The sequence below is a fragment of the Cavia porcellus genome, unplaced genomic scaffold, assembly GCF_034190915.1.
Source record: "Cavia porcellus strain 051 isolate PalLab524CR breed Dunkin Hartley unplaced genomic scaffold, mCavPor4.1 scaffold_10, whole genome shotgun sequence".
NCBI classification, from domain to species: Eukaryota; Metazoa; Chordata; class Mammalia; order Rodentia; family Caviidae; genus Cavia; species Cavia porcellus.
This window is the reverse complement of record NW_026947493.1, coordinates 69,529,839-69,557,227: the sequence shown is the minus strand read 5'-3', so window position 1 is coordinate 69,557,227 and position 27,389 is coordinate 69,529,839. Positions and strand designations below refer to the sequence as shown.

The following is a 27,389-nucleotide window of genomic DNA, read 5'->3' as shown; positions in this document are numbered from 1 at the left end:
GAAGGTCTTGATTCGCAGGGACACATGGAGCTGTCTGCCACTCTAGTTCCGCTCGCCTGTGATGTTCCTCCCACCACGGCAGCAGCTACCCCCTTAGGAGCAGCTCTGTCCCACCGCTACTCCTCTCTCTGACCCTTATCTCCTCGCCCTCCACAGTAAAGCTCTGCAGGATGAGTCCTTGCCAGGGACGTTTAAACACAAAGGAAAAATGCATGTGGAAGAATCATGTAACGGACAGAGCAGAACTCAGCAGCTGGAGATGACTCCTGCCTTACACAAGACATCTGGCCATCCTTCTAGGACACCTCACTAGTGGCCCAGCCCATTAGAAACCTCAAAGATGTATGAATTCTCCCTCTTACCATGCATCAATAAACAAAGGACACCTAATCCACCTTATCATGCTTAAAGCTGCAGCCTCTAGGGTAGGAAATCGGCTTGTCCCACAGATTTTTAGGGGGAACAAATGAGAGGGTCCTTTGTCTCCAGTGAGTGGGAGGGACCTGCCTAAATCTAACACAAGTACAACTTTTTTTTATCCTTTAAAATTGTAAGTAATATGCCTGACAGTTAAGCCTGTGTCAACTTGATGGGTCTGTGAGCTGCCCACACTCCTGGGGGTTTCTGCGTGGGTCACAGAGGTGTCATCTTGGGTACACATGGTATTGGCTCCTTCCATTCTGATGCTATTCCCTGCTCTGCTGCCTGACCACCGTGAACTAGGCAGCTTTGTGCCACCTTGCCCTTCTATCACGGATGTTCCTGCCTTGGAACCAGGTGAGTGTGGCCTGTACCCTCTGAACCTGTGAGCTGGATTAAACATCTTTAAACTGTGGGTGTCAGGTATTGGGTCCCAGAGACTCACACATGCACACACAAAGAAAAATGTTTTGAAAGAATGCAACTTTTTCCCATTATCTCTGAAGAGGTGACTTCTTTGGCCATTTCTTTTCTATTAAGGGTTTTCTTGAAATTGTTTTTATACTGTCACACTCAATTTAGAACCTAGATGAGATCTTAAATTTATACTACATCAGGGACCAAACTTCTGATACAGATTTGATGGATGCTTCTGAAACTTTCTTTACTAAATAGATGGTACATTGTTTGATGCTCAGGAAGATAACTAGCCTGAAATACTGAAGCAGGGGAACACATTAAATAAGGGTATTGGAGAGATGTTAAACTAGAAAGTCCACGATCCCACATCAGTTAAATAATATGCATTCAGAGGACATGCAACCCAGCCATTTTCTAATTATAACATACAACCAACCAGATCTCTCTTTGTTGACTTCCTAAACCTCTCATTTTAAGAGAGCATCTTCTGCACCCTCTGTATTTGTGTTTCTCCACCTTAAGTTAAATCAGGGAAGAAAATGTTAAAAGTGAGTGATATCCAGTAAGTCCCTGACTTACAAATGTTCCATTCTGGGAGAAGTATAAGTTGGATTCACTTGCAAGCCAACAAAGTGAGTCCCACTTCACCGGCCTTCGTTGGGGATTACTCCGAAAGGCACTGGACACACGGGAAGAAACACCTGGAGACACTCAGGGGCTCCAGTGGCTTTGAAACCTCCACAGTGAGATACTCACCCAAACACCCAGCACTGCGTCCCCACGCGCTTGCACTGTGTGTCGGTGAGGTAAGCATAGTACTGTCTGAAAAACAAAGTTGGCGAAGTTAGCATTCACAGAGAGCTTCTGAAAGACCAGTAAATCAACGCATCGGGAAGTCACTTTGACAGAGGAAAGTGTCCTGCCTTTCTTCACACACTCCAGCTGCCTGGTGCAGTTCCACTCAAGAAAGCAGAAGTGAGGGCCAAGTCAAACACTCCTGTGACAGACTCAAAACTCGGGTGGGCTGGAGGGAGGGGAGCACCACTTTGGGCAACCATGCTGTCGGCAAAGGTGGTCTTAGCTTAGTGAGACCCCGACAACCAGAGCCGAGGCAGTGAGGAGGATCCCAGAGGGGCAGCTCTGCGGCTCACTCACAGTCCCCTCTGGCACTCTCAGGACGAAGGCTTCTAATTACAGCTGGCCGAAAACTGGAAATATTTTGGCCCTGGAAAACTGGACTGGAACCCTGGCTGCACCTCACTACCACTGGATGCCAGGGCTTCTAAATGTTGAAATACAACTGAACTATGAGCACTTGACTGTGAGCTGCAGATGCCCTTTAAATTTTCCATTTCTCCATATCAAGAGGACACAAAAATTCGTCGTAGAAAGACACATTACTCAAACCAATACTTAAACTGACATTAGAAGGTTACCAGGGAGCACTAACTCTGTGAGACATGGTAGTCCTTGGCTCCTCCGGTGCATTTCAGGGTAGACTGGCTACACGCTTAGCAGCCATGCGTACTAAGTGGCTGCCCAATAGTACTGTGTGATGTGGAGTCTCACAAGCAGCCGTGAAACACAATCCACCCCAATCCACCCCGTCGGAGCAGTGTCTGAATCAGCTCATCATCGTTTTGGGGTCACAGACTCTCTGAAGGGTCCAATGAAAGTTACAATAAAAAGCATACAAAACATGCACACCCAATTTCGCATTAAGTGGGGTGGTGGGGAAGGAAGGGGGATGAAAAAGGAATTAAGATGCGTTATGCACGCCCACTTCCCCACAAGGCACGTGAACATGTACAACACACATGTGTAATGAACTAAGCTAAAATACAAGGATGAGTGGGAAAAAAAACCACCTGGGCATTAAACTGCCGATACCTAAAGCTTATTTTGAAATACCGCCTAGTGAATTCCGCTGTGAAGGGTGTAGGTTTTCTTCTCACTCAACATCTATTACCCAATTGCTTTCAGCAGTTCGGAAGCATTCTTCTACTTGCAACATGCCCCTTCTATTGGATCTTATATTACCAAATTAAAAGACAATGTCCCCTCCATGTCTTCTCCAAGCAGAGCCTACAGTCCAATGCGGTGATCCGTCGGGAAGCCGACAGAGCTGCCTCTCATGGGCGGCCTCCACCTCTGCTAAGTAGGTAGAGGGCTGCTCCACAGTCCGCTCCAGCACTGCTTGGATGAGAACTACAGCAGGCAGTGATGGGGCACAGAAAGTGGTTTGTCTGTTCATTTTAAAAGAAGTAAATGGTAACTGTGGTTTGGAAAAAGTTTTGAGATGCTCTCAAAAGTACAAAACTTTGAATTTTTAAGTCTCTAGGTTTTATTTTGGAATGTTAACAGTAGTGGAGTTTCACAGCAAATCAGTTGTAACGTGCTATTCTGCTTTATAGGAAGAGATTTCTTTCTCCCCTTACTGACTTTGCTGACTGTTCCTAACTTTACATAAGAACTACTCCTAACCTTCCCAAAAGTAATTGTGAAGTCTCTAACTAAATTGTCCCAAGTGGGGGAGTGCAGGGATCCAAACCATCCAGGAGAGACAACATTTATGAGACTAGAACTTCAGCGGGCCATGAGCCTACCAAGTTACAAAGGGACACTGTCACTGTCCTGTTTGGTTCAGAATAAAAAAGAGAAGTGGACACTGGCTTTAATTCCACAGGTCTCAGACATGTTTTACTTGGTTTGTTCAATTCCAGATGTGGGTACAGTTTCTCTGGGGGGTGGGAGTGTTAAGAAGAGATGTTGGCTGGGAAATGAACCCCCCAACTTGGATTGCATGTGTACATAATAAAAATGATGACCCCAGTCACCCTACCATTTCTGAAAACCCAACAGCGTTAAATGCTTAGTTTACATTTATGTTTCTGAAGATCTTTGGTGTGGCTATTGATCAAGGCCACTACTCTGTAAGTTATTAAATCCAAATGCCGCTTCTAAATAGGAAGAGTGAAACACATGAAAAGGTTTGGCTTTTAACTCTAATGTGTCACTGTCTGTGAGGGACAGTTGGTGAGTGACATCTCCCTTTGGGCCCACTAGGAATACAGACACCCACACCACGCACCCAGCTGGAGGACTGAAGGAGGACAATCGCTTAATGGGATCTAAAAACGCTAATGAGGCCTTGTTCTGAAAATAATGTCATTTACGATTTTGATTCCACTGTGCTTTCCAATAATCTCATTTTAAGAAACCTCAGTGTCACTGCTACTAATATTTTTTAACAAGCCATAAGAGGACAAAAAAAAGACAAGTGGTTACAAGACTCTGAAAAGATCTGAAATAATGAATAGTTTGGTGTGGCACTGATTATTCAATATTTTCTGTTTTAAGGCCCCCAGAAAATGTACTGAGGTCTGAGAGCAAAACATTTACTTCATACTCTGGAAAGACCTTTTCATGAAAAATCTAGTTGATGCAAGAGACAGACCAGGTTAGCATCTTCAAATGATAGCCACAGTTACCTCACTGTGGGAGCCGTGATGCACCCAATGAAGAGAATCCTACACCAACTTAATGGATGACTGGCTTGGAACACAAAGATATGCTTCAGGAAGAAGGTGTTCAATTCAGTCAACTGAAAGGAAAGAGAAGAGATCAGTCTCCTGGTACACCACAAGCTGGTATCCCTCACAGAGAGTCGATAGCCAGAAATCATCAGTTACGTTCTGGGCCTTTTCAGAAAGTATGAGAGGTCTCCCAGGAGTTGCTATTCAAAATACTAACACGCAGAACCTCATGAAGTGCTGACCAACCGAGGACCCAGGAGAGGAGCTGGGGTGGGAGGGACACACGAGAGCTCAAGGCACCAGCCATCTGTCATGTTTCCTGCTTCATGTGATTGTCACAGGGTTCATGTGTGACTCACTGGGAGACTCAGGAAAGTGTGGAGCAGGACGCAGCACGTGGATGCTGTGGAGCCTGCAGTGGAAGGCAGCTCCTCAAGCCGTGCATGAGGGGTGGATTGGAAGTTCACCCAGAGGCAGCGGCGTGCTGCACTGAGACTGGCACCAAAGGGAATGCCTGGTAGCAGCACAAGACTGCAGCCCTGACGTGGCTGCGTTCTGCTCGGAGCCCAGTTCCACCTCTCTACCAAGAGGCAGGCGCTACGGAAAGGTCACGATGCTTGCGGAACACATCACATGGTGTGTTTCAATTAGACAAAGGGTTATCATTATCCTGTGGCACTAACTTCAGGGACAGTGCTCACAGCCACGGGAAAGGTAAGCCCTGCACAATGTGGCTGAGGGCTTCCAGAAGAACCACACTCTCTCTCCTCAAATTCAATCAGCCCAATCTCTTTACAGTCCTGTTTTTATAGTTGTCCTTTGCTACCCACTGGGGACTGGTTCCTAAATCCACTAAAGCCAAGCCTTCTTATTTGTTCCTTTAGACTTGAGACTGAATGGTGAACGTAAAAGCAACCCAATGCCTAATCCACTTAGCAATGGATGCTACACATGGTCTTTTTCAGGGAATCTAATCTGTGCCTAATTTGTAACTGAAAGATTCTTCCCCTTTTTCAAATATCTTCATGACAAAACAAGATTTAAGTATAGTAAGCGTGCCCTATTTAATTATTCTGTCAGTCAGCTGAAAAGTCTCTTATCTTCTAAACTGCTAAAAAGCTAACACTAATTCTAAATTCCTGGAAGGTTTCTGCTTTTGATTTTCCCTAGTCATAGGCATATGCAAATACCTGCCAGATGATCATGAAAAGGTAGATCCCAGCCACTCTCTGAAAAGAAGATTTGGGGTCAAACCATCTGACGTAGGTCCAGCTAGCAGGGGTGAACTGCAGCACGGCCCGTTTGATCTTCCCGGTGGTGGTATGAATGTCCCTGTAAAAAGAGAATGGCTCCAGTGAAAATCCAAAAGGGTAAGAAAGGAAGGGACAAATGAACAAAAAACATGAGAAAAGCTGGCGTGGTGGTCATGTGTGTAACTGAAGCACTCAGGATGTTGAGGCAGGAGGATCGTGGTGAGTCCGTCAGGCGGGGCTACACAGTGAATTCAAGGGCAGCCTGCATTACAAAGTGAGACAGTCTCTCAAAACAAACAAACGAAAAAACCATGAAAAAAAATCTCCATCAATTTTGTTGCAAATGCTCAGATTCCTTTCCATTTGCTTAGTTTTGAACAAAGGCCTGGGTTCTGAAGAGGCAGGTGACGGAGGGACACAGGATGGGGAAATCCCACGCGAAGGGCGCTGCCCAGCGCTGCACCTTGGTGTTGCTGAGCCGGGGGGGATTCAACTTGGGAGCTAGTGACAAAAAACTAGAGAGGCATTAGAGACAACAACCTGGAGTCCGCCCAGGAAGAACACACACGTCAGCAAGTACACTCTTCCCACTGTGTCTGTCTCCCAAGTGGGTTGTCAGGGTTCAGGGCTATCTCACATTCAGAGGTGGGATGGAAGAGGCAGGTCCTGGGCTGTGACCTGGAAGGCTGTATTCTTCCCCTGTTCTCCTTTCTCTACTTCCTGGCCATTAGCTGGTGAACAGCTTTCCTCTGCCACACTGTTCTGCTACGCAGTTTCTGCCTTTCAGCCAGGTGACCATGGACTGCACCCACTGAAACTGAACTGAAATAAACCTCTCCGCCTATAAGTTGTGGGTGCTGGGATGGGCAATGGCTAATACAGACTGAGTAATACTGATTTTGGTTCCAGAGAAGTGGAGTCACTGCTGTGTCTGGAACCAACCTCGTGGTCTGAGAGCCTTTGGAATTGAATTTTCAGAAGTAGTTTGAACAGGCTGGGAGATACCAGCTAGAAAAGCCTTAGAATGCTTAAGTAAAAATCGCTAACAAATCTTGTTGGAGCAAAAGACCAGAAGGCTGTTAAGAAGTGAATTAAATGCTAGGCTCTGGAGGCTCTGTTTGGAAACAAAGGCTCTACTGGGAACTAGATTAGAGGTCTGTAATTTCAGTACTTTGGGCAGCTGAGGCAGGAGGATCACAAGTTTGAATCCAGCAACTTTGTAAGATCCTACTGCAAAAGAAAAAAAGTGCGGGTAGGGATATAGTCCAGTGTGAAGGCCCTGAATTCACTCCCCAATACCACCAAAAATAAATACACAAGTAATTAATTAATTTAAAAAAGAAAGAAAAAAAGGGTGGTTGATGGGGTGTTAGGACTCTGCATATACAAAGTGAAAAAAAGAAAATCGTAAATGATTCAGGATTCTCTGGATGAACGGTTAAAATTAGATTTATAATCATTTGAGTTTCAGTTGCTAATGTGAAATTTATTCCTTATCATCAAAGACTATACTCAAGGTTTAGTATGGTGGTGCATGCCTGTGATGCTAGCACTTGGGAGGCTGAGGCGGGAGGATCACCATGAGTTTGAGGCTACCTGGAGCTGCACAGTGAGTTCAAGGTCAGCCTGGACTACATAGCAAGATCCTATCACTAATAAAAAATAAAAAGGCCAGTGCTCGAGAAGAGGACTTACTTGAAGCTTGCCCAGTGGTAGGTCCTCATCTCCAAAAACCGGCAGACAACCATGCCCAGCCAGATGCCGCCGCCATTGCAGAGCAGGATGTCCAGGATGACTTGGTCCCACCAGCACTCAGCGAAGTTGGGCAAGAGATGCATGAAGAAAAGCTGCAGAGCACAGACCATGACTGGGATGGTGACAGAACTGGGGTGTCACGCAGAAAGACACACTTCCTTTTATAATCACAGCACACCACTCCAGAAAATTTTTTTATTTTTTCCTAATGCATCAACGAAGAATACCACAGCCTGCAATCTGATTCTTGTGTTTATACTGCTGAAAGTTGGCAAATGGTTTTATGCAAATAGCCCTTCTTTTTATAACTCTGGGTTTTACTGACACAACAGCACCTTTTCCAGACTATATTACCAAGGCACTACCTTGGCCAATGAGACACAAGGATCTAGGAGGGAAAACAAGCGAAGTGTCCACACCTGCCAACAAGGTAATGCTCAGTAATCCTCAAAATCATCAGCCTAAGAATTTAAACTGCCCACCTCACAAGTATTCCATGGATTTGTAGGTAACTCAGTGAATAAACTGTGAAAGCTAAGCGTTAGCTCTGGGTGATGTGACCCAGAAAAATGACAGCTGAAAAGGCCATCTCATCCTACTGGAGTCACAGCAGTGAACCTCTTCTCATCAGGCAGCCACGATGTGCACGGCAGGGAGAGACCCGCGGCTGGGAAGACTCAGATGTGTAGCCACACAACCAGAATCAAAGAGTAAGGGAGACTGAGGCAAGTGTTATCACGGTGACATAAATGGAGTCGTGTGGGGACAAAGTGGATCTATTCTGGGGACCACTGGAGTAGCAGTCTAGAAGGGAGACACTGTGGAGCGGGCACAGCAGGGACAGGAATGGCTGATTTCCCGAGACAAGGTGAAATGAGGATGCTCCAGAAAGAACAGGGTGGAACGGAAACTGCTTTGTCCAACACAGAGGACGCAGCAGCTGTGTCCCGAGCACAAGCTGGACTGTGTGAGGGTCCACCTGGCCCTGCGAAGTAAGACTGTGGATGTGGCCAAATTCTGCTCTTGAAGAATGATCAGGTGCAGTCTATGCCTGCACAAGCATGAATTAGTTCTCTATGTTACATTTTGCTAAGTCTTTAAGAGAATACTTGAGGCAAACTTTTGATCACTGAGATACAGCACTCTGCTGCAAAACCGTTCTTCAGTGACATCCTTTGATACCCTTGGAAGGGCTGGATAGCTAACTCTACATCTCTCAGACTGCGTGGCAAAGCCAATCTATTTATTTTTCTAAGTGGATCTCCTCAGTATCATTTATTTGTCTCAGTTGTGATTTAACTGTGTCTCCTTTTTAGTTTACTTTTTATCTGTTTCACTGTAAGATTTGGGAATACAGCATACTGGAATAAACACATGAGCAGAGTTTTGTGTTTTACACAAGGGTATAGAATATTCCCACGTGTCAGTATAAACAGTTTTGAACCCAAGATTGAGGAACAGACCACAACCTGACCACTCTACTCTTCCGATGCGTAAGATGTGCATACCACGTAGTCCTGGAGGCCCCCGGCCCCATCTTACCTCGGTCAACTCCCAAGTAATACTGATCGTCCAGCACAGACCATAGCTGCGGATCAACAGGGCCTTCATGGCCCAGCCCCAGAAGTGCCCGAAGGCAAATATGTCGAAGTGGCTGATGATCCTCTCCCAGGTGATCACGTGGCAGTTCACGGCGTACTCCTATTTCACGGGAAAAGGGCACTTTACTAACGGACCCTAGAAACCAACACACTCCCAGGATTCAGACTGCAAATGAACAAATGTGACCCTGACAGACGACGTGCTGTGTTCAATTTTAAAAGCTTTTCAAACAAGATTTTTAGAGTAACTGGACAAGTATTAAGGTCTTTAGAAGAGAACTTCCTTGCTCTGGGTTGCAAACACTGGGTTAAAATGAAAAGCAAAGTCACCTGCAGAGAGCAGAATTGGAAACATGAATTAAAAGTCAGTTACAGAAACATAAATTACATAATCTAAATACGTTTAGAAACCTATAAATCATGCGTTACATAGGAAATCATAAACTTTTTTTAAAGTTTAAAAAATGAGTACCAGGGATGATAAAAATATCACATATCAAAACTGTAGGGGTGCAGTTAAGTGGGAGCTTAAGGAAAACATTAAGCCTTCAATGATTATCCTAGAAAAGAGATGAATAACTTGACTTCAGAAATGCAAAAAAGGCTCATATCCAAAAGTATATCAGATGATACATCATTTAAATGCCAAAAAATTCTAAACTACTTACGAATCTGAGCTCCATTTTTAGTATCTTTTTGTTTTGAGACTTCTTTATTTAAGCAAAGTAGTTACGGCCATGTGATAATATAACATTTCTCAGCTATCTCTACCTGTCATATCCTTTTTCTCCCCAAACTAATCGGACATGAAGTAGTAAGAGTTGGAAAGTTATCGATCTATGATAAGCTAAATGGAAAAATTCCCGTCAAATATATTATAAGGTCTAAGTGGGAAATGTGGAGAAAGGAAGACAAAACTCCAAAGGGATCAATCAGTCAGGATTTGTCCTGGAGGACAGGGAAAGTCTGCTCCCAGCTTCCGGAACAGCAAGGACTTTCCCAAGGGCTCCCGGGCTGGCAGGAAATGCCCTGGGGCTGACGGGGTGATGTACGGATTACGTTGCCCACCAGAACCAAGTTCCTCAACCTCTCCACCCTTCCTTTACCCTGGGACAGGCTGCTGCTGAGGGCGAGAAAGGGAAGGGGCAAGTCTGTTTGCAATAGGTGACTTTTAATCACAGGTGGAGGCCTCCGTACTTCTAAGCTTCAATTATAGGACGGCACTTAAAAAAAAAAAAAGATCACACAGATGGGGCAGGGGATTTAGCTCAGCTGTGCAGTCCCTGCCTGCCAACCTGAGGTGCTGAGTTCAATTCCTGGTAACTCCCTCAAAAAAATCACAGAGCCAACTGCATACAGAAGCATTAGAATTATCAGTGAGCCAGCTTGTTAACTAATCACCCCCAGAACCTCCTAAGATCCTGGTCCTGGGAAGGCCAGGGGCACTGCAGTCTACAGCTGTCGCTTGGTCTCTGGGAGTCTGGTTCCAGGATATCCTGAGGATGCTAAAATCCTAGGATGCTCAAGTCCTTATACCAAATAATGTTGACTCTATACATAACCTATAGTCTCCCACAGACTTTAAATCATTTTTAGACATTTTAGACATTTTAGATAATACCCGACAACAAGCAACCTCTATGTAAATGACTTTAGGGTATAATTGTTTAGGGAATAATTGACAAGAAAACAGTCTGCCACTTTCAGACAGTCAGAATTTTCTTTCCCCCAAATATGTGGTTGAGTTCGGGAAATCTAAACCCATCGAGACAGAGGGCCAGCTGTTCCACACACAGCTGGGAAGCCCCATGCAGGGACAGGCATGGAGACCAAGGCTTTAACTGAGGTCAAAGCCAGGGTGGCCCCCGACTGAAAAGCAGCCAGGGGGTGGCTGGGTGCATTGCAGAACAGGAAGTAGATGCTACAGGAAATACCTGGCACTCTCCTTCAGCTTAAGACCGTAAGTGCCTTTGCTTTCTGTAATTTCCTCATGACAAACAAAGCTGTCTTGAAAGTCATCATTCAGATCACCAACGTGTGTGTGTATCTTAGCATGCATGTGCATGGGTATGGATGGGTGTGCTGGGGGAGGAGGGTGGTTATTAAGTCATCCTTCCTGGCAGGGAAGGACCTCAACTACTGGGCACCGCAGGCCTGCAGCTTTGGTTCTCTCATTCTCCTCTGAGGAACTGGTGACCTTGGGGGAGAAAGGGCTTTACTCTCAGCACAGGATCCTTCACATGGACAGGCCTACCTTGCGACAGAAGCTAGTAGACATCTGATGGGCCAGGGGCATTAAATCTGCCTAAATCTGGAATGGGGGCTACCCTGAAGCTTAGGTAGCAAGGTCTAAAGCCATCTGCTCTGCTCAGCTTTTATATAAATATGCTGAATTTCCAAGCACTTCCTGCTCCAAACCGAACTGCAGATAAAGGTACTGACTCCCTAAACGCAGGCCATGTAACTCCTTGGTTACAAACCTTCTATGGCCTTCTATTACATATAGAATAACATCCACGCTTGAGCATAACAGGCTTGGCCCTAGCAGTCTCCCAGCCTCAGGCACCACCTCAGCTTGCTCCCTGTATTCCTCAGCCCTGCACACGCAGCTCTGTCCCATCCTGGCTATCCCTGGTCTGCAGCCTTGGACGCTCCCTGCTTTGCCTGGCAAGCTCCACTCACCCGTTTGTTGCCAGCCTGCACTCGGCTCTTCTAGACACCTTCATTGAGGCCTCAGGCAGGATTCTGTTCTTAAATACCAACAGCACTCACTCCTTTTCCTTTCCAGCACTGCTGCTTCATGAGGGGACTGTGCTTCCCTGATCCTATGACATGGCCTTTTCACACTGCATTGTTTTGAGAAACAGGATGCTATTTCAATGTATAGCAATGGATGATCCTTTAAGTAGTTTCTTTTCGCCCCTTTGAAAGCCACACCTGTAACTAACATTATAGAGACCAGCAGACACCTTGAGCTCTGTAGTGCCGCAGAGCACCCTCTTAAGATGCTGCTGCATTGCAGGAATGGCACTGCAGTCTGGAGCCCCACCTGTTCTCTACCTCCAACTGCCAGTGCAAAGGAAAAGGAAATGCAGGGCAAAGGGGAACACGCTCAGTAAGTAGCATCCCGTAAATGCAAGCTTCACAGTCCAGATGTGAGAAGCTACAAATAAACAACACTATTTCTTCAACAAATAAATTTCATGGCAAAAGGAAACTTGTGGATAGAAACCACTGATCAGAAGAGATATAAGAGATGCCTCAAATGCAACTTGTGGAGCTTGCTGGCATTTTACCTTGAGTAAGTCAGTCGGAGAAACCATTTAGGGGCCAACTGGGGAAATGTGATCACTAACCGTATGCTGAAATGTCTTTAAAAGAGCGAGTCTATATGCTTTAGGTTTAATCTTGAGCCTATTTAAAAATGATCTAAGATGGAGAAGAGGAGATGAAAAAGCATTCGGTATATGGCAATGGTTGTCAAAGGTGGGTGTTGGGTGTATGGGGACTAAGGATTCTTTCTATTCTTACGTATGCTTAAAAAGTTTTAAACGTTGAGATTGTCCCAGGGTTCAATGGCCAACAGTCTGCCTTTGAGCAGATCCTACTTCCCAAGAGTCCAAGGCGCATGGCCACCTACCTGCCTCACTCAGCGTGCGTTGGTACATAGGGAAGGCTCAATTAGTATCTACTACACAGAGGGCCACTGGTGCAGACCAACTGACTCACCAGCAAGGTGCACTCTCAAGGCCTGGCGGAAGCTTAGGACATATATTTTATACAGAATCAATATTTATTTGATTTTGGTGCTGAGGACTGAGGGCTCAGGGCCTAGTGAACACTAAGCACGTGTTCCTCAATTGAGCTATATAACCTCAGTCCACAATCAATACTTTAAAAAAGAGCAAACAATAACAGAAGATACAAAAAAAAATGTTTTTGCAGTACTATAGAACTGAACATAATTCCTTTGCACCGAGCTACATCCCCAGCCCTTTTTAAATTCTTAAGGCAGGATCTCAATTGAGAAATTGCTCAAGCTGATCGCAGGCTTGGAATCCTCCTGCCTCTGCCTCCCAGAATGCTGAGACTACAGGCAGCAGGAACCACCATGCATGGCAACAAATTTACTTCTAACGGGATTTCGGTAATGCTTTCCACTCTGACCCAATTTAAAATAGAAATTCTAAGGGGAAAGGGGAGTTTGAGTTTTCATGGGCCAGAACCTACTAAGGTTAGGAATGGGTGAAGAGTGGCGATATTAGATAAGCTCAGGAACAAGTGAGTCGCAGGCTCTGTCTCTTAAGGAAGTGGAAAATGATGAGGATGGTGAAGAGGGGCACTGTGCTTTGCTTGGCTTGGCAAGAAAAGAAGTCAGCCAGTACCAGAAGACAAGATTTTAAAGGCCAGCTGCAGCGATCTTCAAGCTGTAACTGTGATGGTCAGATGTGCTCACACTGCTAAATTCCTAAGAATGCTGCATGGCAAGAACATTATTTGACTAGGTTTCTTCCATCAACCTGGATCAAAGCAGGCACCAGCACAATGCCCTGCATATTGGTTTACTTTGCTCAAAAAGCCTTAGAAGTTGTTTTGGAAAACACTGTATCGGGACAATCACTCTCTCAATATTTGTCTGATGAGATTCCTGTCAGCATGGAAGGACTTGGTGTATACACTGCATACTTGGAAGCTCAGGGGAAGTGAGAATCCTGTCTGGACGCCAGGGAGGCCTACACAGCATTTGAAGCTGCTCTCTCCTTCTCTGAAAACGTGGTCTGAACACCTCAAATGATGCACAAGACTAATGAAATAGAATGCTAGGAAGTTCCCAGCAAGCTCCTAACTGCTCTTACCCCTGCTGGTACCATCACTTTCATTACTGCTATATTTGGATCTGGAATATTCCCCAAAGGGTCCGCATTACAGGCCTGGTGCTACCAGAAGGGGGTGGAATCTATGTGGTGGGCTTGATGGAGGTTCCAGGGATTGGGCTATGTTCTCTGAGGACTGTGGCGTGTCAGCTGAGTCCCTCTCTGGTTCCCAGCTGGTAAGAGGTGAGCAGTTTCCTGTCACAGGTTCTCACCAGGATGTGCTGCCTTGCCACAGGCCCAACGAATCATCAACTGAAAACCTCCGTAACTACAAACCAAAACAAAGCTTTTTATAAATTTCTTTTCGGGTATTTTGTCACTGCAATAGAAGGCTGACTAATACACATATCATCACCATTACCAGCTGTTGGTCATCCTTTGCCATTCTTTTTCTTAGACTGTGAAATTCCAAGACAGATTTTTCTCCTGTGTTTTATAAATTCTGCAAACTAATTTTTAAGTTAGAAATTGAGAAACACTCTTCCAAGAAAGACCTGACCAGGGTCAACTAAGATGGAACAATTACTTCTTGGACCTTTTTATTAAGTCTCTTCATGGTATTTCTTGTTTGTCAAAGCAAATATTGTAGGTCTGTGACCCAAATGCCATTCTAATCCCCCTGAGCACCACCAGGTTTTTCTTCAACATGTACCAAATATTAGGCAAACAGACCACAAATGAAAAAATAGAAAAGAAACATTACAGTATAAAATAGTATGATATGATTCTGGTCTCTGTTTTTAGTTCCTGGCATGGAACTATTTTAAAAGCCCTTGTAATTTCCTGAGTGTTGTTCTCATATTTGGTCTCTAACCCTAACTTTTAACCTCCTAGATTTCCAGGTGACAAGAGCATCCTTTGTTCTAGGAAGGCAACTCTTGGCAGATTCCTGAATGGAGACTGTCACCTTAATCACAGGCTTAAAACTTTCAGAGCCACCCTCATCCTGTAAGGCAAAGGAGAGGATTTGGAATGTTAATAACTGTTATGTCTGGGATGAGCTCTCCATCAGCCACTGAACTATGGGATATGGAAAGCTTTGAGAAAGGTGACAGGTAACAAGGTATCCCTCAACTCCATGAGGGCTTTGGGACCCTTCCAGCCTCTCCCTGGCCGCTCATCTATGCCCTCTGTTGTAGGCTTTGTAATAAGCTGGTAAAGCCGTTTCCCTGCATTCTGTGAGCCATCATAACAAGTGAGTATTCTGACAACCTCCTGTTTTGGGTTGGCTGGTCAGGAACACAGGTGACAACCTGAATTAGCGATCTGGATCTATAAGGTGGGCTGTCTCATGGGACAGAGCCTTCAACTTGTGCAACTGGACAGACTCTAGGTAATATCAGAATGAAATTAAACTCTCCATTCCCCAGCTGGTGTTGGCAGAGCTGGAGAATTACCTGGCGCAGGGGACTCCCACACATCTGGTCACGGTGATGGTTCACCGTGATGGTTCTGGCTTGTATTTAGATGCCCTGTGAGGGCCACATGCGCTCATAGGCAGGGGTTTGGGGAGCTCACTGGTTTACAGGGCCTTTAGCTGACTTGCCTAACGTTAGGAGATGGGATCTGTAGGAAGGAAGAGGCAGTCAGCCGGGCAGTGGGCTGGAAGGCTTTCTCTCTCTTCCCGGCTCCTTGCTCTCTATTTCCCTGCTAGGCCGAGAGCAGCTCCTCCTCTGCCGGGCCACCCTGCCATGGGGCCAGTCGGCTACGGACTGAAACCTGTACAAATGGTGAGCCAAAAAAACTTTCCTCCTTTAACTTGTAGGTGTTGGGTACTGTGTCTCAGCAGTGAGGAAGTCACTAATAAAAAGAATTTAGGGAGAAAAAGTCGCTTTTCCCCAATGAGCAGTCTTTCTCAGTAGAAGTCAAAATACAGTGTTAGCCAAGAATAAAAACTGTTTTTTGTGGTTTAATTAAAAGTGAGTCATTACAGCAGCTCCTTGTGGCACTGGGGCAGGATGGGCAGGAGCAGAGGTGCAGAGGACAACGCTGCGGGGGCAGCAGTGGCGGACTGGGGATCTGGGTTGGGGGTGCTGCGCAGGCTTCACGCTGGGGTACATGAAAACCCCTCAGAATGTATATGACCATGTCCACCTCATAAGTGAGATAGGCCAGAGAATACTTCACCCAACGTCTGATAGTAGACAACTGACAGAGGCTGACAAGAATTCAGGCCCAAGCTCTCTGGTGAGAATGTCCAAACCTCCTTGAGGACAGCTTTGCATCATCCCCTAGGACTGCCTTGCCTCTGCGAAACCATCTAATTCAACAGCTCACCCAGAGATCTGGCTTTTGGTGAGTCACATGGGAAATACGGGGGAGCAACAACCCACAGTGCAAACTCTACTACGTCCCACACCTGAGAGTCCAGTTTCGCTACGAGACCACTGTCCAGTACCTACCATGACATCCGCTTCCCTTGTGGCGTAGCGAAGATTTGGGTCTAGCCAGTACATTAGGGACTTAACCTGCTCGAAATTCAGGAAGAGGAGGAAGACCAGGAACAGGAAGTAGAGCACGCTGAGTCCTGGGAGAAACACAAACAGGCTCGAGTTTAGAAAGACACAGGACACGCAGGGGACACCAGCACTGGCTGACACGCCCCGTACAAACACCGCCACACAGCCTGTCGAGGCCTCTGTCCCGACTGGGTATTTTCTTTAATGAGGGAGTCTCAGGCCCAGTGCCATGTCCTCCTGAGGGCAGGTGCTGGGAGACAGACATGTCCAGGACCCAACAAGTGGCTGTGATGCTGACAGGAGCCCGTACCGCCTAAGTGACAGGAGGCACCTGGGGGCCACAGCAGAGATTTCCAACTTTCTTTCCCAGCAAATATATGGGAGGCAAACATGATGACCTGGATGACATTTCCGGAAGCTGAGGGAGAAGATGAGAGGCAGGCCAGGCTGGGTGGGGACACTTCTGTATTCCAGGATTGAGGTAGGAGGGGCCCCAGCGCCACTTATCTGGGTGGGACTCAGCCTCCAGATGAGCCCTTGCAAGCCTTGTTTTATTGTGACACCATAACTTCTATCCTAATATCCACACCATGTTTAAAAATGAAAAGCTAGTAACATATTTTTAAGGAGGAAAAAGCCAATGCATGCATTTCAGAAATACCTGAAAACACACCAGGGCACTGTCACTTCTGTCTGCTGGATTGTTGCACTTAAAATGTTGATGTGGAACATCTGGACACTGACACCAGTGACCTTGGATCCCCTCAGCGTCCCATCCAAATGGCCCAGAACTAAGTTCTAGTGCGGGGAGGGACGTGTCTGTGTCTAGTGTCCGTAGTGGGAATGAAATGCCACATGGGCACATGCTGTGGCTCGGCCAGCTTCCTGGGCCTTCTGAAGGGACTGGCTAGTGCTAGGGCAGCTCCCGGGATGACAGGAGGGAGGAGAGAGGACAGCCTACCCACAGTCCCACACCCATAGGCCCAGGAAGGTACTCTGCTCTGCAGGCTGCTGTGAGAACTGTCTTAGTTCTGTACTTTTGCTCCAGCTGTCTTTATACATTGGCATCTTTAATGAGCTTCTGCTACTCCTTTTTCAAATCAAAAGCCTGTTGAAATCGTTATTGTAAGACAGAAAGCAACTGCCTGTGGGGCAGGTGGTGGTTTCTGGTTTGTCTGTGGTACTGGGGATTGAACTCTGAGTTGTCACCTGATTTACATCCCCAGCCCTTTTTTATTTTGAGACAAGATCCTGCTAATTTCCACAGGCTTGTGAATTTGTGATCCTCCTGCCTCAGCCTATCAGAATGCAGAGATTTGAGCATGCACAATGCAGAGATTTTTTTGGCAGAGGTACCGGGATTTGAACTTGCGACCTAGCACTTGCCAGGCAGGCACTTGTGCCTGCTGAGCTAACCCCCTGGCCCCAATGTAGAGGTTTTAAACTATAGTTCTGGGTGGGGCTGTGAGGTGTGGCAAGCCTGACAATTACATGCAGAGTATGTCCATATGACTGTATGTGTGTCCTGGAGAACAGTCTACCAGTCTCATTTGTTTATCAAGAAGCCACATAAGCTCTCAGGTAAGAAATAAAAGTGCCCCTTATATACAATAGATCGCTGAATAGGAAAACCTCAGCTGTGTCCAATGACCTCAAAGTGACTTTCAACTTCAAGCAGCACCATTAAATCCACGGGACCTACCTAAGGCAGCCAGGGCTGTTTTAAAAACTGCACATGGATGGAACATGCCTTGCCTTTCCAGAAATCCTGTGTGCCCACACTGAGGGTACACCCTGGCCCACCAACCCCTGATGCTCTCACTTCTGACCAGCTCTGTGGTTGACCCCTTTCTTTTTCCCCAGACTCGCTTCACACAGGCCACGCTGGCTGGAGCCCGCCACATTCTTTCTGGCTGTGTGGCTATTTTAGGGGCCTTTCTCTTCCCCTGGAATGTCCCCTCCCCCAAATCCCTGCACACTGAGCTCCTTCTCTGCAAGGAGGTTTTGGGAGTAAGCATCACTCCCTCGGGCCTTCTCTCACCACCCAGGCCAAAGTCACCTCACCCAATTGTAACCCACTTCCTGCACTGAGTGACAACTGGTCATTTTTGATTACTGACGTGATAGACTGCTCTCTACAGCTGGCCTCCCTTCTCTTCCTGGAGGGGCAGACCCTGTCTGTCTGCTCTCCCTGCTGGCCTCAGAGTCACCTGTGGTCTCTGAAGGCTAAAAGAAAAACAGGCGAATAAAATATCCATCCATTATGACATTTGCATCCAAGATTACATTTTCTAAACCTAAAATAATTTATTTGATGTCTTACTTGGACATTAAGTCTACTCAGGTGATCTGGCTTCTTGCCAAACTTCAGTTCAAATGAGGGACCTCCTGTTTCCAAGTTCTTTCCCATTCCTAATGCTGAAGACACAGAGCTGCTGGGTTACTGCTCCCTCCTGGACGTCAGGAGGATGAATGTGTTCACAGGATGCATCCCAGATTGCAGGAAGCCAAACCAGCAATACCTGCTTAAATTCAATCTCAAGCAAATTACAGGACCTCAGAGGATCGGATGCAGCGGGGACAATTCACCCATCAGAGAATTTAAATCATCTTTAGTACTTTATGTTGGAGATTTTAGTAGAAGAAATGACATTAGGAACACCAAAAAGCAAAAAAAAACTAAAAATTTTCACTGTGGCATGGTAAATCAAACTGCTACAATTTAAAAACAATTTTTAAAAAGTAGAAGACATTTTTACATCTCCTAAGGAACTCACCAAAAACCATTCGCCATATGGCTGGATGAGGTCGAGTAAATGGACCTGTGGACAGAAATCCAAGTTAGAATGAATGAGTTTGAAAGGACAGAAACCAGACAGCTAGCAACATCTTCATACAGACAACAAGAAACAGCTCCCATTGCTTGGTCTTGGCTACAAAACACTTTGAAGTCACAGTGGACACTGAACTGAGCTATGCACATTGTAACAGCTGCCACTACAATCATCATGCATTAATCTCCACAACTCTGTCTGTAGAAGTGAGAAAATGTGAGAAAATCACTTCCTACGGAAACAATGTTGCAGTGGTGAGTAGGTCACCGGGCTGATCTTTGTTTCATTTGTTTCTTTGGAGGGTGAGGGTGTTTGTGTGTGCGTGCACCTGTGCACCTGTAAAATACATATTGTACCTTCTCAATTGAAATCCCCTAACTGTCCCAGGCCAGGTAAAGAGGTCAGGACAGCTGAGGGGTGGGCATGCTTGCGTGTGTGTGTGTGTGTGTGTGTGTGTGTGTGTGTGTGTGTGTGTAAGAGTGGGGAAATTGGACGTGGAGGCACACGCCTGTCATCCCAGCACTCTGGGAGGCAGAGGCAGGAAGATCACCAGTTTGAGCTCAGTCTTGACAATTTAGTAAGAGTTTGTTACAAAATACAAAATAAAAGAGAATAGGGATGTAGCTCGATGCGGACTCTGGGAACTTCAGTACTTTATATTGGAGAACTTTAGTAGAAGAAATGATGCGGGAAAGTCAGCGGGTAGTGTGGGATGAGTGAAAGAGAGCTAACACTGTGCCTTGAAAGGAAGTGAAAGCTGGGTGCAGGGGTGCATACCTGTAATCCCAGCATTTAGGGAGGCTGAGGCAGGAGTGAGTTCAAGGCTAGCCTGAACTACGGACTGAATCCGTCTCAGGAAGAAAAATAACAAAGGACCAAACAAACGAATGAGATGTGGAGTGCCCTGAAAACAAACTGGTGAGCACCACAACACAGCAGTTTCCAGTTGTGACACGTCACAAGACACATGGAACACTGCAGACATGGCAGCCCAGCTCAGACAGATTCCTCACAAGCGAAGCAGGTTCATGGCGGGGAAACTTGCCTGGATACAAATGAGGCATGGACACTTCCTCTTCTATGGAAGGAGACGAGGGGGACTAGAAGAGGAGGAACAAGCAAGCCAGCTAGCAGGTGCCCTGGGCCTTGACACTAAAGCAATTTACCACTGGCAGCAGGGAACACGAAGAGCACTGCCTGGGAGGGCCCTGATCCTGCCTGGGGCTCCCACTCTTTCTGAGCAGCCTTCTTGCCCTTCAATCCCCATCTGCCTGACACAGACACCAGGCCATAATCCTGGGAGTGCACAGCAAGGGCTGGGTCTAAGGTTGGGCCTGTGCCGACTTGACTTGAACTTGGCAGCTGGCAACAGTCAGGGAGGAATGCAAAGCTTGTCCCTCTCTGCTTTTCCGTCCCTGCCCGGGGGGCTGTGCTGGGGGCAGGGTGTGGGGGTCACCAAGCCCTCCCACTTCTGTAAGCCTGTCCATGTTCTCACATCTTTTCCTTTTCTCTTTTTTCCTTTCTTCCTCTCTCCCTCCCTCCCCTGTCCCTCTCTCTTTCTTTCTTTTTGAGATAGCCTCACTATGTAATCCAGGTTGGCCTCTAACTCATGATGATTCTCCTGCCTCAGCTTTTCAAATCCTGGGATTACGTGTGTGCCACCACGACCAGCCAACCTGGAATCTTGTTGTAGGATAAATATTACATTATAATCTTTATTCAGTTCTGCAATAGAGTGTTAAAAAAAAGACAAATGCATCATATTTTAACTACTTTCTTTTGATGAATCAAGTTCATCTTATGAAAATTAGTTCTGAGGGTCACCTGTCATCCACACCTACTGGGTTCCTGGTTTAGTGGGTGACAGCTCAGAGGGAGAGCGGGATCCCTGCTTTCTCCAAATGCATCTGGTGCCTGTAATTTTTGGTCAGGAAGGGAGAGTGCAGTCGGGGAGGGACTTATCCAAAATTGTTCCCTTTCTAAGCTCTGACATTGAAAGCTCAGAGGACAACAGTGATAGACTTATTAATCAGCTGCTGCTTTCTTGGAAGGTTACAGGGAAGCATATGAATCAGCATGATTTTCAGGTAATGTTACAGATTCATCTGACATCACTGGGAGACTGCTGGCTAAAATTAGCGTCTTCTACGCAACTTTCTCCTGCAAACGCTCGCTCTTCTCCGCCAATGTTAGCTGATGGCTCCTGGCTGCTCACCACCAACGGCTTCTGTGTGATGGTGGCTGGCAGCTTACAGGCTACTTCAGCAGCACCATGGAACTGACCTTGTACGTGTAACATGGGACCACAGCTTTCTCTATAGTTTCTGCTTAGGTCCAATTCTAAAATTTTATGACCCGTTATTTGGCTTTGCATCAGAATTCCCAGCTTGATCATTATAATCGCTCAAATGGTGTCACTGTCCAGACCTACGGCAATGAAGGCTCCAGTGCTTTCCAGAGCACACCTGTATGCACACCAGGTGTGGACTAACACACCCCTCACCCTGACCTCCACTCTCTCCTATCCCCTAGGGGGTGAGGGTGCCGCTGCAGCTGCACCTACTGTGCAGACAAGGACACTGTGGCCAGAGGAACTTGCCCAGGGTCACGCAGCTCCCAAGGTCTCCCCATGGTGCTCAGAGTCTACTCTGTTGGCTTGCACCTGTGTCTCCCCTGCAGCCTCCACAGAACTGGGTCCTTCAGGAGGGACAGCAGACGGGGTATTGTGGTCTTAGAGCTGTTCTGGCTCCCCAGCCAGCAGGGTAAAAGGACCATGAGGGGCAGGGGCTGCTAAGGCTGGTGCCCCTGCAGGGACAGGGTGGTGGAGGGCTTTACATGGTCTTGCTCTAATAGGGGTCAGGACTTACTGGGGAGCAAGGCAGAGAGGAGCAGGGAAAGGGTAGAAGGGCTCCAGAGAAGCAAGCCAGCCACTGCCCTGGGGTCTCTGTCTGGCAGAGATGAGGGAAGGAATGTGGAGCCCTTTCAAGAGGTAACGACAAAACCCAACCCAGAGTTTGTCATCCAATCTCACTTCCCTCAAATCTACAAGGATTGTGACAATTATCTGCTGTCCTTTGGGAAGAAGCTATTACTTTATTTTATCTTTTATGAGACAGGGTCTCACTTTGTAGTTCAGGCTGGCCTTGAGCTCACTATGTAGCCCAGAACTGGCCTTGAACTCACAGCAATCCTCCTTCCTCAGCCTCCAGAGTAGCTGGGATTACAGGTGTGTGCCACCATGCTCTGCTACGACTTTGAAATTTTTAAATGTAATAGTTTAAGTACATCCCAGAGGAAATACTTACTAAAAATACCATCTGTGCCACCAAAGTGAGGAATGAGGCTGGCCAGTTTTCTGTTCTGTGAACCCTGATATCTTTGCTCACTGGGTCAATCCACACTCACCTTTGTCATCAAGTCTTCACTGCAGATCCCACAAGTGCCAGGACACACAGAGGAGGAGCCATTCACCCTGGCACTTGCTGGGGCAGTACGTGGGTACCACTATCACAGCCTGAGAACACTGCTTCACCCCAAAGGTTCTCCCACACCCTGAACCCCCCCAACAGGCTGGTCCAGAGCCCTGCAGGGCAACTTTCCCTTCCCCACCCCGTCCGACTGCCCTTCAGGTTTCAGGAGTTACAGGAGGGCAAACCCTCCTGGTGGGGTGCCAATGGGGACCCTGGGTTTTCTGATTTGATCAGAGCCAACGGAAACAGTGGGCCTCCTTTTCCTGGTTATGCAGGAGAAATGAGGAAGGAAAGCACCACAACTCAGAAACCTATGCAGTTTCTCTTCTGGGTTGCGGTCTTGTGAGACATATTTAAAAACTGCATGTTTTATTTTCTTTGTCAACTCTTCCGTCTAGGAGCTATAATTTTGAGTCAGACATGAAGAGCAAGCTTGATTTTCAAAAAATAGAGATAAAAGTTCTTCATCAGGAGGAGAGCTGGCCTCAGAAACTACAAAATAAGATCACTGCTTAATTCACTGGAAACAGTCCTGAGTAATTAGTGCAAGGGCCTGAACATTAGGGAAGCACAATTCTCAGAACAAAACCCAGAAAGTGCCTAACAGCAACACATTTATATCTCCTCAGGCCCGAGGCTGCCTGAGAAGACCTCTCCGCCTGCTTCTTCTCTTCATGATAATTATTTTTAAGTTCGAATTCTCCCAGGGAAACAGAGTGAGATGCACTCCACACAAGTTTCAAGCCTGAGGCATAATTATCCCCGTGCTGGCCCCTCTCTCGGGGACTGAACCCAGGACCTTCATGCTGAGCTACACCCCCAGCGGACCACACCCATTCTGAGACAAGGTCTTGCTAAATGACCCAAGCTAGGCTCAAACTTGCCATCCTCCTGCCTCAGGTCCCCGGCGTGAGATCGTAGGTGTGTGCCACTAAACCCAGCTCAGAAGTACTTTTAAAAGAACAATGTATGGAGGGGCTGGGGATTTAGCTCAGCAGCATAAGCGCCAAGAACGCAGTCGTGAGTTCGATCCCTGGTACCGATAAAAAACGAAAAAGACAAAAGAAAGAACAATGTATGGGAGATGACAAAGAATGAGAAGGAGGAGAGGGTCTTTACAGGCTGGCCTTGATCTCACTACGTAGCCCATGTGGGGAGCACTGGCTTTTACTTTAGAAGATGAAGAAGACATGGTTGACCTTAGCTCATAGTCAAAAAGAACTGGAGGACACACAGAAAGATAAACGCAGGAAAATCAGGAAGGACAGGTATTTTGCTCTGCTCACAGCATCTTGAATAAGACCTGAAGCTGGGTGTGGTGGCGCACTCGAGCCCTGCCCAGGGACCACCAGGGCAGACACCTCCAGGCCAGGACCACCTGCTGATGAGAGCTGAAGAGAAAGGAGGACAGGCAGGGTCTCCACATGCCCCTGAGCTGCTGAAATGGTGAGGCTTGCAGTTGCCCTGTCTCCCTCCTTTTGAAAACTGTTTCCCGCGGCTTTTCCATTACTTGGAGCCAAAAGCATTCTGAGTGCTCTGTCACTCAGTGGAGACAGGCAAGGACCTTCTGTTATTTAGATGCAACAAAGAACCACAGGGTCCCCTCCTGTGGGAACATCAACACGATCACACAGATGGCACAACTGGACTCACTGATAAGAGCTGAGACACGTGGTCAAAATTAAATTTAGGTTTTTACACAGACGTGCAGGGCAGCCTTTACTGGGTCAAGGACGGATGCCTTTGAAGTTGCCAAGACAGAATCATTCTGGGCATGCCATCCACTACAGGCACTTCCCCAAAACTGCCTCTGAAGGAAGGACAAGGCAGGTTTTGGATCCGTTTCCTCTATTCATTTTCATTTCTTAACTTAAGAATATTTGCCAAGAGTGGAGAGAAGGGGAAATAAGGTACAAGACTTGAGCAAGCAGCAGCATGTGAATTCCACTCACAGAAGTAGCCATGTAACACCATGGCTCTCGGGACAGTCAGAGGTTGGGCACACAGTCCAAGAGCATGGTTCTCGGGGCCTGCTAGCGGCTCGGCATCTCCACTGGCCCCTCCCAAAGCTTTCCCAACGTAAGAACAATCAGTAACATTTATGCAGGAACGCATGGTTTGACTACCTGTATGAGGCATTTTCCCACCTCTGGTACAAAATATGGTACCAGCCACAACTCAAAGGAGCAGTGGGTTCAGTCCATGGCTTGCTGGCTCTAAAGCAGAAACAGAATGGCACAAGGGCATGGCGGAGGAAAGCTGCTCAACCCATGCCAACCAGGAAGCAGAGAGGGCAAGAGTTGGGAGCAATAATGTACCCTTCCAGGTCACACCAGTGACCCACCTCCAATCAGCCTCAGCTCTGTAGCACACTGAGTTACTGAATCATCAATGGACTGATGAGCGTGGCAACCCGCAATCCACCTTCCAAACATGAGATTTTTGAGACATTATAGATCTAAACTATGACACTAATCTTATGTATTACATGATTGCTTGAATAAATGGATCTTTAGAAAACAAGGTAAACACAATTTGTGTGCTATATCATTCATTTTCTGGTGAGTGGGGCTGAGACAAGGTCTCCCTATGTAGCTCAGGCTCGCCCTAAATTTACTATGTAGCCCAGGATGGCCTCAAACTTGCAGTGATCCACCTGTTTCAGCCTCCTGAATGCTCGGATTGCAGGGATGTGCCACCATACCAGGTGATAGGTATGTTTGGCTTTAAGAAAATCCCTCTAAGTCCTACCTGACTTGATGCTAAGGTTTCAATACGGTTTGCTTCCTTGAAATTGATGCTGAAATTTGAGTGCCACTGTGGTGGTGGTGGTGGGGCCTATAAAAGTTCTTAGGGGATGCATTTTGAGACCAGAATGTTACATGAAATCGATCAGACCTGCAAGGTTAAATATTGCATGGTTTTTCTTATATGAGAAACCTAGAGTTTAAATAAATTAAAGAGAAAAATAAAGACAGATAATAAGAAATAGGGAGGCAGAAATTTTGCAAAAGGTAAGGGGCCAAGAGATGCAGTGTGGGGATGGAGGGGGAAGTGTAGGGAAGGGGACAGCAAAGGAATTAAGATGTATTATGTACATATACCAACCACCCACAACAAATGTAACCATTAGGTACTACAAACACGCATTAATAAAAAATTCACTTAAGCGGGAGGGGAAGGGAAGGGAGGAGAAGGGGACACAAAGAGAATTAGGGTGTGTTATGTACATATAACAACTCCACATGATCAATGCGATCATTATGTACTGCAAACATATGCAAACACAAAAATTAGTAAGAGGTGTTTGGGTCATTCCTGCGGCTCTTGAGGGACTGCTTATTAGTCATAGGAATGAGTGAACTCTTGCTCTCACAGGACTGCACTGGTTATCATGAGAGTGGACTGTCATAAGGTAAGGTGACTGCCCCAATTCTGCGCTCTCCATGTGCCGGCTGACCCTTCTCTTCTCACTTTTACATCACAAAGCAGCACCAGGCCCTTTACAGATGTGCCAACCCAGTCCTGGACTTCCAGTCTCCAAATCTCTTTTCTTTATAAATTACTCGGTCTCAGGAATTTAGTCACAGAAACACAAAATGGATTAAGACACCTGAATAATGCCCCAATTCCTACCATATAAGATGGTGTGTTGCCACTGTCCTTTTGCTAGAACTACCTATTACTTTATTTTTGACATGTTTTACCCACTGATCAATTTGCTAGTTTAGGCCAATCACAGACCGTATCTGGGTAACAGAGGAACAAGGACCCGGCTGTCACCATCTTCTGCAGGGTTCAAAGCACCCTAGGTACAGGTCAGTATGACCTCACTCTGGGGAAAAACCAGAGCCAACAGCAACCAAGAGGAAGGGAAAGAGAGAGAAACATATTATATAGGAAGATAAGAGATAAACACCTCACAGTGCACATAACATGAGACTGGACCACAGCAACCCTGAGAGAGGAAACTGCAGAGCAGGGCCCTAACCCCAGCTAACAGCAGCGGCCAGGTGACCTCAGTGGAGGACTGACAGCCAGGGGTTTCGGCTTTCTCATCTGTAAACTGGCTGAACAAGATGAGCTCTGAGTCCTTCCCCGACTCTCTCCGCATGAGTCAGAGTCCACAGAGCGAGGACAAGCACTATACGAAAAGCATGAGGAGGCATGAGCACAGTCTAATCATTCCAACAACAAAGTCAAAGCACGATGAGATTAAACATGCTAAGAAAGCTTTGAAGATCAGAGGACTTCCAGCAGAAATCACACCGTTCGTTTAGGTACATTTCATCTTCTAACCTTTAGTGCCTTTCACAGCTTGAGGAAACACATTTGCAAGTCAAGCCCTCAGCTTTTGCTGAAGCATCATCGGAGGCACAGCTGTAAAACTAGGGTTTACTGAAAGGGCCTTCCTGGAGAATCCTTAAACTTCCAAAACGGATCTGAACCCAGAAACAGCAAATTTACAAAGGAGAAAGGAAACCATCAGAAGTAACCATTGAGAAGTAAGCAACAGAAAACACAGCCCAGGAAATCAAAGGCTGAAAGAACAGACCTGATACCTCTGGATTTGGAGGTTATCTTTCAACATTTTTCAATGCTTGTGCTGCTATAGCTTGATGGGGACAAAAGAGACTCACAGGCTAGGGGACAGAAGAAATATGAAAACAGTGTGAATACCGGCACAGAGCAGTAATGATGGGGCAAAGCCTGAGACAGAAATAAACAGATCTTCCCAGGACATAGAGGGCGGAGTGGCTGAGAGAA

At 46.5% G+C, this 27,389-nt stretch overlaps 1 protein-coding gene across 2 annotated transcripts in view; it reads right to left on the bottom strand.

Moving 5' to 3' along the window:
* The window catches only part of Ptdss1 (phosphatidylserine synthase 1), a 61,051-nt gene that overhangs the window by 17,039 nt on the left and 16,623 nt on the right, over window positions 1-27,389 (bottom strand). For both annotated transcript variants that reach the window (XM_063257590.1, XM_063257589.1), the window contains exons 3-9: window positions 19,096-19,140; window positions 16,262-16,386; window positions 8,927-9,085; window positions 7,325-7,476; window positions 5,567-5,708; window positions 4,332-4,444; window positions 1,597-1,662 (exon numbers count right to left, since the gene is read on the bottom strand). In XM_063257590.1, coding sequence (XP_063113660.1) covers window positions 1,597-1,662; window positions 4,332-4,444; window positions 5,567-5,708; window positions 7,325-7,476; window positions 8,927-9,085; window positions 16,262-16,386; window positions 19,096-19,140 — 802 coding nt within the window. The remainder of the gene's footprint in view (window positions 1-1,596; window positions 1,663-4,331; window positions 4,445-5,566; window positions 5,709-7,324; window positions 7,477-8,926; window positions 9,086-16,261; window positions 16,387-19,095; window positions 19,141-27,389) is intronic.